This window comes from Chenopodium quinoa, unplaced genomic scaffold (assembly GCF_001683475.1).
Source record: "Chenopodium quinoa cultivar QQ74 unplaced genomic scaffold, ASM168347v1, whole genome shotgun sequence".
NCBI classification, from domain to species: Eukaryota; Viridiplantae; Streptophyta; class Magnoliopsida; order Caryophyllales; family Amaranthaceae; genus Chenopodium; species Chenopodium quinoa.
In genome coordinates, this window is record NW_018742720.1 from 166,956 (window position 1) to 182,106 (window position 15,151).

General features: G+C 34.5%; 1 protein-coding gene and 1 pseudogene across 1 annotated transcript; both read left to right on the forward strand.

Annotated features, from left to right (window-relative positions):
* The first annotated feature begins 377 nt into the window (after positions 1 to 377).
* On the forward strand, positions 378 to 6,303 carry LOC110723023 (annotated as a pseudogene).
* Positions 6,304 to 6,411: 108 nt separating this feature from the next.
* Positions 6,412 to 12,317, forward strand: LOC110723022. The gene is made up of 5 exons (XM_021902298.1): positions 6,412 to 6,771; positions 7,133 to 7,259; positions 7,722 to 8,900; positions 9,712 to 10,737; positions 11,097 to 12,317. Exons 2-5 carry the CDS (start codon positions 7,248 to 7,250, stop codon positions 12,162 to 12,164), a joined length of 3,285 nt encoding a protein of 1,094 aa, XP_021757990.1. The 5' UTR covers positions 6,412 to 6,771; positions 7,133 to 7,247; the 3' UTR covers positions 12,165 to 12,317.
* The last annotated feature ends 2,834 nt before the right edge of the window (positions 12,318 to 15,151 follow it).

Consider the following 15,151-nt stretch of genomic DNA (forward strand, 5'->3'; position numbering starts at 1 on the left):
GAATTGGCAAATTTTTTTATGATAGTTTGACATATGTCCAAAATGATCGACATAAACATGCCCTGTTTTAGTAATAGTTAATTGTTTTTTTGAAGGAAAAAAAAAGTTATAAGTTAATAAATTTTTTATGGAAATACTTCGTATTAAATAGAAAACTAACTCAATTATTATTGTTTCATACCATTTAAAATCAACCCCATGAAGATTTTTTTTTTTTCCAATTAACCCCACTATTGTGCAACTATATATATATGGTAATTTAAATGTTAATATTGTATTTTTGGCTTCGTTATTTTATACTCTCCACCATATTCCGCGTGTCATTCCTGGTGTCTATTTTAGTATTATGTTATTGATTGATGATTGGTGGTTGGTGATTGATGATTATTAATTGATTAACAAATTCTTATCGTTGATAAAATATTCGAAATGGGTCAAGCCTTAACATAATATCTCGTGCCAAACCCTGAAAAATATAACGGACATTTTGGGTTTTTTTTTTGGCCAAATTTGAGTTTTTAACTAAAAATATTTTTTTAGAATTTTCCGAATCTGCCATATTTTCGAGCCGGACCTAAAGTTGATCACCTCTACAAATTCCGTCCCTTAATTCGTACGGAGTCTACGGACTAGTATAGTAGTACTACCATTAGGCCTTAACGCCAAAACGTGAAAAAATTCCTAAGAATCCTAATTTGTATAGAAACTCACGAGTCAAGAATCCAAAACGTGTCTTTCAAAAAAAAAAAAAAAAAAAAAATCAAAACGTGAAAAAATTCCTAAGAATCCTAACAGAAACGACAATGTGTTTGAACGAATCTGATTTTGAAATTTCCCGCGAAATTCTTGACGAATTTGTGCGCGTTGCCAATGAAGCCGCCGATGCTGCCGGAATTGTGGTGAAGAACTTCTTTGGGAAACCTCAATCCATTCAAACCTTTGATAAGTGTGACGAAGGTATGATTCTTAGATTTGAATTTTGCGCTTTAATTTCCAGTTTTAGTTGATCAATTCGGTTGATTTTTTTTTTTTTTTGGTTGATTTTGTTGCTATTAGATGGATGTATTGTTGAGCAAACCACTACTGCTGATCTAGCTGCTGAGGATGCTTTAATTTCTGTGATTTTACAGAGTTTTCCTGATCATTTGATGTAAGTGATCGATGTTAAACCTTGTTTTTGGAAATTGATTGAATTAATTTGTTGAGCAGAAATTTGAAAATTTGATTATAAATTATTTAGTTTTGGCGAGGAGAGGGGTTGGTTTCCGGAGGAGAGGGATGCTGATTATGTTTGGGTTTTAGACCCGATTGACGGGACTACAAGCTTCAAAAACGGTAAGATAAATCTTTGCCTCACTATAATACTCTTTCTTTTTCGAGTTTTATCGTTCTTTGAATTGATTGTTTCTGCTTTCTTTTTATAGGAGTTCCTTTGTTTGGCACGCTCATCGCCCTTCTCTATAAGAGTAAGCCGGTATGACTCGTTCGCTCTCTAGTTATGGCTAGTATCCATGCTTTTTTGTGTTTGTGCACAATAAATTGTTAGTAGAATTGTAAATGCATCATACTGTATGTTTATGAAGTATTTTGTGCACAATGGACTTGTTAGTAGGATTGTAGATGCATCATATATACTGTATGTTTTAGATGTATGGAGTTGTTTAATTTATCACTCAACTGGTTGATGATATCTTTTATCTGTGAAAATTTCCAGATTTTGGGAATCATTGACCAGCCAATAATGCGCAGAAGATGGGTTGGAGTGCAGGGAAGGAAAACTACAATGGATGGTTTGCCTGTACAGACCCGCCCTTGTCAGCATCTTTCACGAGCAACACTGTGAGTATACATCTGCACAATCACAACTCCTTCACTGATTATACTCTCTTTGTTTAAATTTTATTTATTTTTTGATAGAGGGAAAACATTATGAACTTAAAAGCCCCAGCTGCCTTTGCCTATAATGACGCCAATAAATTTACTTTTATTCATTAACAATCATAGGAAGACGCAACTCCATTACAAATTCTACCATTTCATTCCAGCCAAATTGTCTGAGTGTAATTAACATATTTTGATAGGATCTGATATAATTTAAGCCTTGTGTTCAGCTGCTTATGTATTCATTTGGAACTTCCTCATCATCAAAACTGATATTCTGATCAAATTGTTTCCTGTTAAATAGTTTGTGGCATTTTGTTCAAGACTGGCAATATTTTGAACCAGTCCATGATCTGTTTGAATGCTTGAAAATTTCATATCTTTATCTTTGCTTAGAGAAATTGTTCTCGCTTCAATTGTCTATGTGAGCTAGAATACACAACCCTCCAACGCTGGCCTTTGTATCTGGCTATTTGCCATCTCCGAACTGTGCTATTGGAGTGTTTGGCTAACATCATAAGTTTTTCATAGTGATAATTTGCTAACAATAATCACCATTTGATCCCTCTACAATGCTTTTAAATTAATGGATTAATTCTGCCCATCAAACTGCTTTTCGAAACTGTTTCTGATGTGTGCCTTGAACCCGCTCTAACTATGAATTATCAGGAATTTTTCTTCTTAATCTAACATATAATATGATGATAAAGGTTGATTATGTTTACCTTTGTGACTGTGAGTCAATTTTTTTCCTTTCAAGGAATAAAAAAACTTACTGAGCGTGTGAGCCATGATAGGTCAATGTTTCAAAATTGTTATGCCACCTTGCTTCTTTCCCCTCTTGATCAGTCGTGGATCATTTCATACGAATGGACAATCTCATAAACACTAGCTAGTGATCTTTAAATATTTACTATAAAGACATATTGAGATTTGAGAACAGAAATTCCTGAACTCGATCTTGCTTGCTTTCTAGTATTTGGCTGTTCCTTTCTGAAATCTAAAAGACTAAATTGAATGTGAATAGAATGTTACTTAACAATTACCATTGATTCAGGAAAAACTATGATGATGATGAAAGATATACAGTTTAATTTGTTGACTGTATGTTCTCTTAAGTTTTGGAACGAATCTTCCTTTTGCCCTTATTTTTTTATCATGGCAATTTTTTTGTTTTGTTTTGTTTTCCGTGGGAAGTAGCCTTTATACTTTGTATATTCTTGTTTAATTTCTAGATCTGTTGGTTTGATATGAAAAACCTTATATTTCAAAGTTTTCAGATCTCTAGAACTTGGTGATGTTTAACTAACTTATGTTCTTATATGTATGATTTGCTTAATCCTCTTTTACTTTTTTGGTTTTTTGACTTACTTCCGCCTTTTGAATTTGTTTCTTTCAGATATGCATCTAGTCCACTGCATTTTAGTGATGAAGAACGAGAGTACTTCCTACGTGTCACAGAAAAGGTGTGTAGTTGAGTATTCATGGTTTGATCTTATCATTAAGATATCAATAACATTTCCATAATTAGTTAATTTAGTTGTGGTCACTAGAATCTCCGAAGTAATTTGGATCTCCTGAACACAAATGTATAAATATAAGAAGAGGGTGAATAAAGGTCACAATGCTTGAATTGAAGAAATATCTTTTATGGTTATTTGAGTTTTTTTGAACTTTGATTGAAAGGGCCTAAAGTAGTAAAGTTACAGGCAATTTCACAGGAAGTCGGTAATTCTTCATGAGTATGGTGAATTTGCAACTCTTTTTGGTTCCTTCAACCTGTTTTTTGTTATCCAGCTTCCAGTATTACATATCAACGTTTTAAGATAATCATACTTTCCTGAACACTTTGTATGGTTTTGTAAACTGAGAAGCTTAATCTGTTTATCAATTAATTTTATGTAAACCAACCTTGCCAGTTTGTTTTTTTCTGTTAGATGTTCGTTTAATCTGTTGATGTGAGATAAAACCTATTTCTGCCCTGAAAATGTTAATATTTTCTTCTTTTATGCAGGTTCAAGAACCAATATATGGTGCTGAGTGCTTTACTTATGGACTCTTAGCTTCTGGATTTATCGATGTCATTTGTCCAGTCTTTTCTTGGTGTGAGTGATATCCTCTTTCTATGGACCCATCCCTCTCTCTATGTGATCTATATATCATAAAATGTATTGGTATAATGTGTTGCAGGTCCAACTTAATCTTGCTAATATCTTAATGATTTTTTCTGCAGCCATATGATTTTCTTGCTTTTATACCAATCATAGAAGGTGCTGGAGGTATTATAACTGATTGGGCTGGTCAGAAACTAAGGTGGCAAGCTTCTCCAATGTCCATAGGTAATTTACTAAAAATTTCTTTTGTTTATGTAAAAGTTCGTGTTCATAAAATATTCTGGTTGAGAACACTCAACTTGTATTGTAGATAGACTTGTAGTTTGAAATTGAATTCCTTAATATCATAAGCCTATTGGTGTGGCAGGTCCAACTTATTATCGCATAATTGCTTCCGGAGATGCCCAGGTCCACCAGGATGCTTTGGAATATCTTACAATTGCATGAGTCAGAGCTTCAGTCTAATAGGATATGCATGTGTCAAATATATAAGACTTTGTTGCTAACTACTTACTCTGTTCGTAAATAAATTGATACATTTTCCTTCTATGGAATTTTACTATTGATTACTACACATTCATTTTTCTTAACTTTATTTTCACATGGTATCGAGAATAACTTGTCTTCTACATGTCTCAACTCTTCCAATTTCATTTATATGCGAGCCCAATGGATAGGTAATAATTGTTTGATTCAAGTCTTGCACCAGATTGTAAAAGTAGCAAAATACTGAACTAAGAGGACAATACCGCCATATTGTCCAACTTCAGTCTTGTTACTTTTCTTGAGGGTCAAAAATTCTGAGGTAGATTACATTGAAAGAGGACCATGTATTATGAGGTGCCTGTTTGTCAAATTTATGGAGAAATCACAGAATATAGTGTGTATTCATTTGGTGTGCCTCTTATTGTGCTCGTAACAGGAAAAGATGCCACCTTTTTCTTCTACCAGCATTGGAGAAATTACCAAGTCAACCAACATAATTGACTGGGTAATCGAAAAGGTCACAAATAAGGGGTCGTTTGGTTGGGGTTAATAATCAAAGGGAAAGGAAATGAATAGACCTCATTCCCTTGATGTTTGTTTGTCACAATTAATCATTACCTTTACCCATTGATTCCCAAAAATCCCTCTACATTGATTCCCCACCCCCCCTAGACTTTGCCGTTCCCTTTCCCTAGCCACCATTACACCTCCCTGCCAACGATAGCCACCACCCTTCTACCCTACCCCCACCGCACAACCACCACCTATCCACCTTACCGCCCCTGCTACCCAGGTCATCGCCGCCCCTCCCCCGCCACTCGCCGACCGCCGATAAACTCGTTGCCCCTGACCCCTCATCGCACCACCGTGTTCGCACCTCCCCTTACCCCTTGTCGCACCACCGTGTTTGCACCTCCCCTTACCCCTTGTCGCACCACCGTGTTCGCACCACCAGCTACGTCGCATCTCCCCTTGACCCCTTGTCGCACAGCCGTGTTCGCACCGCCGTGTTCGCACCACCAGCTACGTCGCACCTCCCTCGTTGTATCTCTCTCGTTCGCACCTCCCTCGTCGCACAACCCCTGTTCGCACCTCCCTGTTCGCACATCCCCTATTCGCACCTCCCCAAACCCTCGACGCACCTCCCTCATCGCACCTCCCTATTCGCACCGCCGTTAATTAGGGTTTTGTGGGTTTTCAGATGATGGATAATTAGGGTTTATGAGTGGGTGGAGGTTTTCGGGGAGGGTAAGGGTGGTGGAGGTGCGACCGTCTCCGAGGGATGCCGACAATGTGGTGGCTGGGCGGTGGGGTAGTCGGAGAAGTGGGAAAGTGAAGGAAAAGGGGGTTTTGTGGTGGTGTTGGTGGTGGTGATTCCCTTTTGTTTTTGTAAACCAAACAACATGCTATATGAAATGGGCTTCATTCCATTCTCTTTGAATCCCTTTGTTCATTCCATTCCGTTTACCCTCTGCGAACCAAACGGCCCCTAAGTGTATTAGTGAGATTGTAGATTCCATAATTAATAATAGTGTATTGAGTGCATGAGTGCATCTATAGTGCTTGCACTTAGGTACACGGCATTTGAAGAATACCAAAGGCCAACCATGGTGGATTTGCAATCGAACTTTACAACATGATCAGGGCCTCTAACCCTATCCCTACCACCATTAATGTTGTCTGAATGTCCATGCTACAGCCTCTCTTTTTCTGTTCATTACAATTGATCAATAGTGCATATGGCTTTGATTAATTGTTGTCTCATTTTTCTGTTCGGTGCTCTTGTTGAATGAATAGTATTATGTAGATCTGTTTGTTGAAAGTTTCTTCCAATTTTCCAAAACATCACTGAAAAGATAACTTTTTATCAATCACTTGCAAAATCGCAAGCCAGTAGACATACCCCTTTGCTTGTTCATCCTACTTGTATATCGTTTAATTTGTTAAATGTAAGAGTATATCAGCTCAGCAAATTTCATCTAAATGAAATAAAATTACCCTAATAATATTTGAAAAAGCTTTTCCTTTTCCTTTTCCCTTGCTTTTACTTTTGCACTTTTTCATGCATTACTATTATTAATTATGTTATCTTTGTAAAAGCTAGCAGTAGATGTAGACTTGTGATGACTAATGGTTGACTACAAGTCAATTGTGCTGTGTTCACTGTTTTACGGGTGCTGCTCCTTCACCTATGATTTCTTACCCTTGAGAAAATTGAGCGCCTATCAATTTGATTGTGCAGGTCTTCCTATGGTCATACAAAATTAGCAGAAGGCGAGTCATTGAACAGGTACTATTTTCTTTACTTATTGTATGCTTTCATTTCTCTGAAATTTCTTACTACAGTATATGTGAGGAATGTTGATAGAAGTTGCTTCAACTGCAGAACACATAAAGGTAAATTGGTAAAAGATTCCAAACTTGTCAACATAGACTTGTCATGGACTGATGGTTGACATGAAGTCAATTTTGCTGCATTAATTTTTCACTTAAACTTTGATTTATATTTCTGAAAATTTATTTACAAAGTTGAATGGTTATTACTGTGGTGTGGAAGCTGTTTTTCTAGATCATGCCATAATCTAACAAAATACTTGCAGAAGGCCACATCATTGAATAGATACTCATTTTTCCAATCTCTAATGTTACAGATGATTTTAAGTCAAATAAAATCGAGCTTATGAGATAAGACAGTCCTGTGCAGCATCGGTGATAGAAGGAGTTATAGCTGGAAATATTTGGATTGGAGGCAGGAAGAAATCACAGATGTATCTAAAGGTATGTAAATGCTACCTACGTTTCGAATTATTTGCAATGATTAGACAAAGTGTGAGTAGAGAATGTCTAATTGTTGCAAATAATTCAAAACAGAGGTAATATCATCCTCTAGTCTCTACTTCAAAATATACAAAGTATTGATTAGCTGAGAATGGCCTAACCATTCTTCTTCTTTATCCTTTTTTCTATTTTAATTTTTTATTAAGTCAGTTTTATCCAAATCTTTCCATAAATAATTCTCACAAGCTAAGATCTATACATTTTTTTTGTTAGAACAGATGCATTTAATTAATTGCCAACATCATTGGCATTAGAAATTGTCCCCCCTATGCTGTGATTAATTTCTACAACTGAATTATTGTGCTAAATTAGGCCTTAATCCAACTCAGTCTGTAATAGGCGTTATGTCATAAGATTTTAATTACATGCATTCAATAATAAAAACTGACATTTTTGATGCAGAGAGGGGACAAATATTGGATTTTTCATGGAAGCGAAAAAAATTTAATAAAAAATGGAGCTTGGGTATTAGAAAAAAGCATATCTTTGTTTCATGGAAAAATAAATCCAATTCGCTACTTCTCAACTGATGAGCTCAATCACATGAACGTGGAATATGAATGTAAATTGCATGGATGCTTTAGCATGTACCAAGGCTCTTGGCAGGGGAGAGCTGTATTGGTAAAATTGCTAGATTTGCCTGAGAAGCTATCATCGGAATATTTCCGTGAAGTGGTTGGTTCACTGATGGGTACGCATGGTAATGATCATAAGATAGAGTGGCATACAGTTGAGTTTCTAGTGAATGGTTCTCACTGTAATTTTCATCAGCTGATGCTATGCCCACCGCCTGAGGAGAAGGAGGAGGAGAAGGAGGAATTATTGGAGCTCTTGCGTGAAATTGTGGTTGGTTCACAGATGGGTACGCATAGTAATGTTCATAAGCTACTAGGGTGTTGCCTCGAAACTGAACTTCCTGTTCTTGTTTATGAGTGGATAGAAGATGAAACTCTTGAAGATCGTATCTTACTCATAAACAAGAACCAAAAGAAACAACCGTTAGAATGGAAGGATAGGCTAAGGATTGCTTGGGAAATATCTCATGCTATTGCCTATCTTCACACTGCTTTTCCGAGGCCTATCATCCACACACAACTGAAGTCTAAAACAGTGTTTTTAGACAACAACATTGCCAAATTGTATAACTTTGGTAGCTCTGTTTCTATCCCTGAGGGTGAAGAATTTGTGAAACTTAATGTAATACATGGGACTCCGGGCTATATGGCACCTGAATTTTCTTCTCATGTGGCAGAGAGTATAGATGTTTATTCATTTGGTATGCTTTTTCTTATGCTCTTGACTGCGAAAAAAGTTAGTGAGAAAACTCATAACTCAATTGGATTAAAGGAATGGGTGCAGGAAGGTATAAAGCACAAGTGCATAAGTGAGATTGTAGATTCTGCAATTACTAGAAATGGAGTGACAGGCATTGAGGAGCTCCAGTTGAGAGCATCTATACACCTTGCACTCTCGTGTGTAGTAAAAGAAGCATATTCTAGGCCAACAATGGTGGAGGTTGCAACTGAGCTCAAGAGCATGATAACATCTCCTGAATCTATCCCTTCCACCAGTACTTTTAAGGTACAACTATTTAGATTAAAGCCTTTTATTCTTAGATCTTTTACAAAAAAAATACTCTCTTGCTAATACAAATCAGTACGCCATGCTGCTATTCTTTGTGCTTGATTTGAGGCAAAATAGGTAACTATATTCTTTTTCTCTGTTTTTTTTTTTTTTTTTTTTAATAAATATGTGGAGTGTTTTTTTTATTTACACTATTAGTTTACAGTAAATAAGATCTTCTCCATGGAAAAGTGTTTTGGGCCTTTTGGCTAAACTCTTATTGCATGCCTTTGTTATATTTTACTGCAATGATGCATCTCATATGATGATTGATAGCTCACTATGGATCCTTATACTGTATACTAATTGCCAAGGAACATAAATTTCTATCTGCACATTCTTGTAAATTTGTTTAACCTCCTTTGCTTTTAAAGAGGCATCTATGATCTATGTCTTCCATATTTTTGTGAAATTTTTATGTACTACTCCATACTACCTTTAATTGAGGAAGTGTTGTGCACAAACAGTTAATTACAATATTGTCTCTTTGATGAAGCCTTTTCATAATGCAAGTATGAGTACAATTAAATAACTGTCAGTTATGTTTGATTTATCCAAGGTTTAACTTAAAAAATTGTAAGTTCTTTTTTATCAGTCATATCCAAGACAGACACACACACATATACATAAAACATAAGAGAAAGCAAGTGTTGCGGAAGTGTTGAGGAAGTGTCGCGCACAAACAGCTAATTACTATATACTATGTACCTAAATATATGAAACAATTGGTATGACAATTAGAGTTTGTTAATTTCATTGGTTGTTGCAGGGAAGGAATGTACACAGAATTTTCAATGGAAGTGAAGAAAATATTTTGCAGTCTAAAGCATTGGTGCTTTCAGAAAGTTTTTCCTTGTTTCATGATAGGGTCCCTATCCGTTTTTTCTCAGTTCATGAGCTCAACACCATGAATGTGGAATACGATCAGATATTTCGATATTGGTACCAAGGTTCTTGGGAAGGAAGATCTGTTTTGGTAAAGCTGCAAAATGCAGTGACCATTGACTCCATTGAGACTCAAATGAGTATTTTGCGTGAAATATTGGTGGCTATTCAGACTGCTACTCATGATAATGTCCAAAAATTACTAGGGTGTTGCCTTGAGACCAAATTTCCTGTTTTTGTTTACGAGTGGGTGGCTGCTGAGACTCTTGAGGATCGTATTTCACCCAAAGGTGAGAACCAGAAAATGTTGCCACCATTAGCGTGGAAGGACAGGCTAAGGATAGCATGGGAGATATCACATATTGTTTCCTATCTTCACACAGTTCCCATCATCCATGGAAACTTGAAGCTTGAAAATATTTTTTTGGATCAAGATGGCTCTGTCAAACTGTCCAATTTTAATCATTTTATTTGTAATCTTGGGGGTGATGAATTTGGGGTAATAGATCATAGAATAGAGACTATCTGTGGTTCGATGATTCCTGAATATTATGAAGGTTACTTAGTGGCAGAGTGTGCAGATGTGTATTCTTTTGGCTTGCTTTTACTTGCACTCTTAACAGGCAAGAATAATGCTTCTTTTCCGTCTACTACCACTACAGAGCACAAATCGACTAATCTAATTCAGCGGGTAATCAAAGCAGTCAGAATGGAGCGCATTAGTGAGATTATAGATCCTGCAATCAATGAAAATGAAGTGACAACCATTGAATTGAGGGCATGTATAGATCTTGCACTCAGGTGCACAACAAGTCTAGCAGACTGTAGGCCAACTATGGCGGATGTTGCAACTGAGCTCAAATGCATGATTTGTTCTCATGAGTCTATCCCTTGTGCAACAAGCTTTCAGGTATGACTTTTAAGACAAGGGGTGCTTGTATCCTTATTCATCATTAATGCCATTGAGAAACAATTATTGTTTGCTGAGATATATCTGTTGATCATGCTGCTTTTTGTTTAATACTTTAATCAAGGAATTATCCTTATAATCATCTCTCAGGGTTTTATTTTCATAATTTATTTTTATTTTATATAAATTTCCTAGTAACAGTTCATACAATCTTCCAACAGATGGCAATGATTTTGATTAGAATTTACGACATTCCTATAAAATTTGTTTGTCATCCTTTGTTTTCAGTTTTACTATTAAAATTTCCATATGTAGTAGAGTGATATATTTGTGTTTGTTAATTTCATTTGATGTTGCAGGAAAAGGACATATACAGGAGTTTTTGTGGAAGCAAAGAATATTTTATGCAAAATGAAGCATTGTTACTAGAAAAAAACATTTCCTTGTTTCATGATAGAGCCAACCCAATCCGTTACTTCTCAGTTGATGAGCTTAATAACATGAATATTGAATATTATAGTGTTTTCCGGGAGGATGGTATCTTTGAATGGTATCAAGGTTCTTGGGTGGGAAGAGTTGTTTGGATAAAGCTGCCAATAAGATTGTTTGATAAGGAAAGCCTAGCACTATCTAAATATACCCGACTGAGCCTTCTGCGTGAAGTTGTGATTACTACACAAGTAGCTGCTCTTAATAATGTCCATAAACTACTAGGTTGTTGCCTTGAGACTAAAGTTCCTGTTCTTGTTTATGAGTGTATGGATGCTGACAGTACTCTTGAAAATCGTATATTATTCAAAGATGAGAACCAAAACAAACATCCGCCATTGGAGTGGAAGGACAGGTTAAGAATTGCACTGGAATTATCTCAGGTTGTTTCTCATCTTCACAAATCTTTACCCAAGCCTATCATCCACGGGTTATTGAGACCTCGTAGTGTTTTCTTGGACCAGGACAATACTGTCAGACTGTCCAACTTTAGCTCTTCTGTTTCTATTCCTGAGGGTAAAAAATTTGTGCAAAATACATTTGATAATAGCTTTTACATGGAACCTGAATATTATGAAATCAGAGAAGTGGGTGAGTGTACAGATGTCTATTCATTTGGCATCCTTTTCCTAGTGCTCTTGACAGGGAAGTCTGCTGATTTTAGCCAGGCAGAGGGACATATCAGGTCGACAAAGTTAGTTGACTGGGTAACTGAAAAATTCAGAAAGGTGTGTGTTAGCAAGATTGTAGATCCTGCAATCGCTGAAACCGGAATGTACACTGCTGAAATGACTGCATCTATAAAGCTTGCCCTCAGGTGCACAGCCAAAAGAGACAAAAGACCAACCATGGTGGATGTTGCTACTGAACTTGAAAAAATCAGATCCTCTGATCTTCCAAACAGTTTCTCTCGACTACGGGTTTGCTTTACTTCTTAGTTGTTCCACTCCAATTTTCTCATGCTTTATGTTTGTGTTGAGCAATGCTTTAAGTTGTAGTTAAAACTCGTTTTTTTTAAAGAAGTTAAAACTCGTTGAATAAAGATGTTAATCAATCAAAAGAGTGCCTATAAGTTTGTGTTATTTATTCAATTCTCTTCATTATTTGTCATATTCAGCCTTTTGTATATACACTAGATTAAACCCCGTGCAAATGCACGGTTGTTGAATAATTATGATAATAATATTATTATATAAAAATTATTGAATCGATTCATCAGGTATTAAAGTGCATGAAATATAATAAAACAATTAAAACATGTGGGAGAAAATATTTATAGTTATAATGTGCAGTTGATATTTTAGGAAGTTTATTTTAGAATTTATATATAAAACAAGTCATAACTTAAATGCAATATTTATTTTTATATAATAACGATTTTTTTAGAAAGTAATTTTGGCGGGAATTTTTTTAATAATATGTTGCCAAGTGTTCCTTCAGATTCGCTTTTAGTAGTATGTAATTGATTGATTCTGCACATTTTCAGAAGTTGAAAGGACATTAAGGCTCTGTTCTCTTCACCTTAAAAAAATAATATTAAGTAAAAATAATTTCAGTTCAGTAAAATTAATTTCAGTTCAGTAAAAATAAGTTCAGTTCAGTAAAATTCAGTTTTCTTAAAGAAAAATTATAATAGAAAATCAGTAAAAATAATTTAAGTTCAGTAAAATTAAGTTCAGTTCAGTAAAATTAAGTTCACTTCAGTAAAAATAATTTCAGTTCAGCAAAATTAAGGTGAATCAAACAGGGCCTTAATCAATGGGAACTAATGAACTATCAATTACAAGTATGGCCAGAAGCGTCACTTATTGTACCTTCTACTACACTGCCAAAAATAACAAGCATGAATAACGTGATGATACTATATCAAATCTACACAATATTGTTAATAATGGGTAGATGTGGCAACATGATTGTTTGGATTGTGTTTTAATTGAGATTTATATTGATTTCTACTTTCAAGTTTAGTTAGAGTTGAGTCATATTCGACTTTAATGTCAATATAAGCTTATTATTATGAATTCATAAATAATGTAATCTTTATTAAACACAATAATTGTCAAAATGAGTTAAGTTGATAAAACTCTTGCTTAGGGTTTTTTGAATAGCACTCTTGCTTAGAGTTGTGTTTAAAGCTGAGTAATCAATTACGGATTAGTTGGATTTAAGGTAGGAAGGCTCTTGTTTTGGGTGGTAGTGAATGTGGGGTGGAGCTTCTTAATTTTATTAATTATTTCAAAATTACATATTCATACTTTTGCTAAATTAGTTTTTTATTTTTTTCTATGAGCTTTTTATTATATATATATACATATATACATATATATACATCCATATATATATATATATATATTTTAGGTATTGTACATGTTCTATACAGCACTTACGACTATGAATAAGCATGTAATAATTAACTTTCCTTATTTAGTACTCGTATTTTTTTTTTGACATATATTTAGTACTCGTATTAATTTAGATATACATGACAAAATCACGTGTAAATCCATTCAATAAAAAAATCAAGTTCAAATCAATGTAATTAGCGTTATATTTTAATTTTATTTTTTTATTTTAAGCTTCTTATATAGCCCTAAGGACTATGTTTAGCATTTTCCATATGTTTTTTATATCTGGGTAAAAAATAGGGTTAAAATAAGAAAAGTCAAAGCATTGCATTTATTACAAAACATAAAAAAAAAAAAATTGCCTAAAAAAATAGAGGTATACTCGGTTATACTACAAATTCTTGAATGGACCTAGTTCACACTAATTTCTTGTGGACCACTAACACTAGAGAAATTATGGTTGTTTTATTAATAAAAAAACAGTCACTATAATAAAATGGAGGTCATTATGTTGAAAATAAAAGTCATTTTGGTAATATATATACTTCCTCCGTTCTTTTTTACTTTTTTACTTGATCTGTTTCTTTTATCACGCTTGCCAATGCAAAACTTTAACGATCAATAAGTTTAATTCTCCATAAGTAAAAATTTTAAAAGTTATATATTATAATAGTATTTATTGAGACGAATTCAAAAAGATCCAACATGAATATGTTTTTCCTTACATATTATTCACAAAACACGGTCAAAGGAGGGGTGGTGAATAGTGTAAAAGTCAAAGTGAGTCAAATAAAAAAGAACAGAGGAAGTAGGCTATAAGAGGTTACTTTTTTTAATGAAATATTTTATAAGGTCAATATAATTAATAAAGGTCACTATGTTAAAATTAGGGTCATAACGTAGCACTTGAAGTTCACAATAGTATTAAACGTTATACAACTTTTAATAAAGGTTACTATGTTAAAAATAAGGTAATATGTTAAAAATAAGGGTCACTATGTTCAATATAATGTCAGTTACGTGTGTATAAACCTTGGGTCTACAATAATATTATTGTGGACCAGGTCCACGCAAGTATTTCTAAGCGGTTGACTTCAAGTCAAGTTTGCCGTCAATGTGCACTTTTTATATCCACTCATTAACAAAAAAAAAAGTTGCTTCCTTTATCAAGTTGTGAAGGAGGGAATCTATGGTTCCTCCAATAATTAAGCTATGAACAGCGAACCTTCAATTTGATCAAATTGATTTTGCAGAAAGGCCACAATCATTCAAAAGGTAACGCTAATTTAGTCTATCTATTCTTTTTGGTGCAAATTTAGTCTATTTATTCATTAACATCTCTTTATTATTTAAATTTGTAAGCTCTATTCTACTCAAAGTAGTTACCTAAAGCGGTATATTCAATCTCCATTAGAGCAACTTCAATGACTAGCTAATTTGACAATTAGCTTACCATGCCACATAAGCTTTGAAGCTAATTATCATTTTAGCTACTTTTTGCTCCAATGACTATTTATAAGCTTAGTAGTAGTTGTTGGATAGAAAATACATGAAAAGAGCTTAATTGGTGCAATAAGCAT

Excerpts from the sequence above, each read along its gene's own strand:
- LOC110723022 (XM_021902298.1), top strand. Across the intron at positions 8,901-9,711 it reads CTTCCACCAGTACTTTTAAG|GGAAGGAATGTACACAGAAT; the intron begins GTACAACTATTT and ends TGGTTGTTGCAG. Across the intron at positions 10,738-11,096 it reads CTTGTGCAACAAGCTTTCAG|GAAAAGGACATATACAGGAG; the intron begins GTATGACTTTTA and ends TTGATGTTGCAG.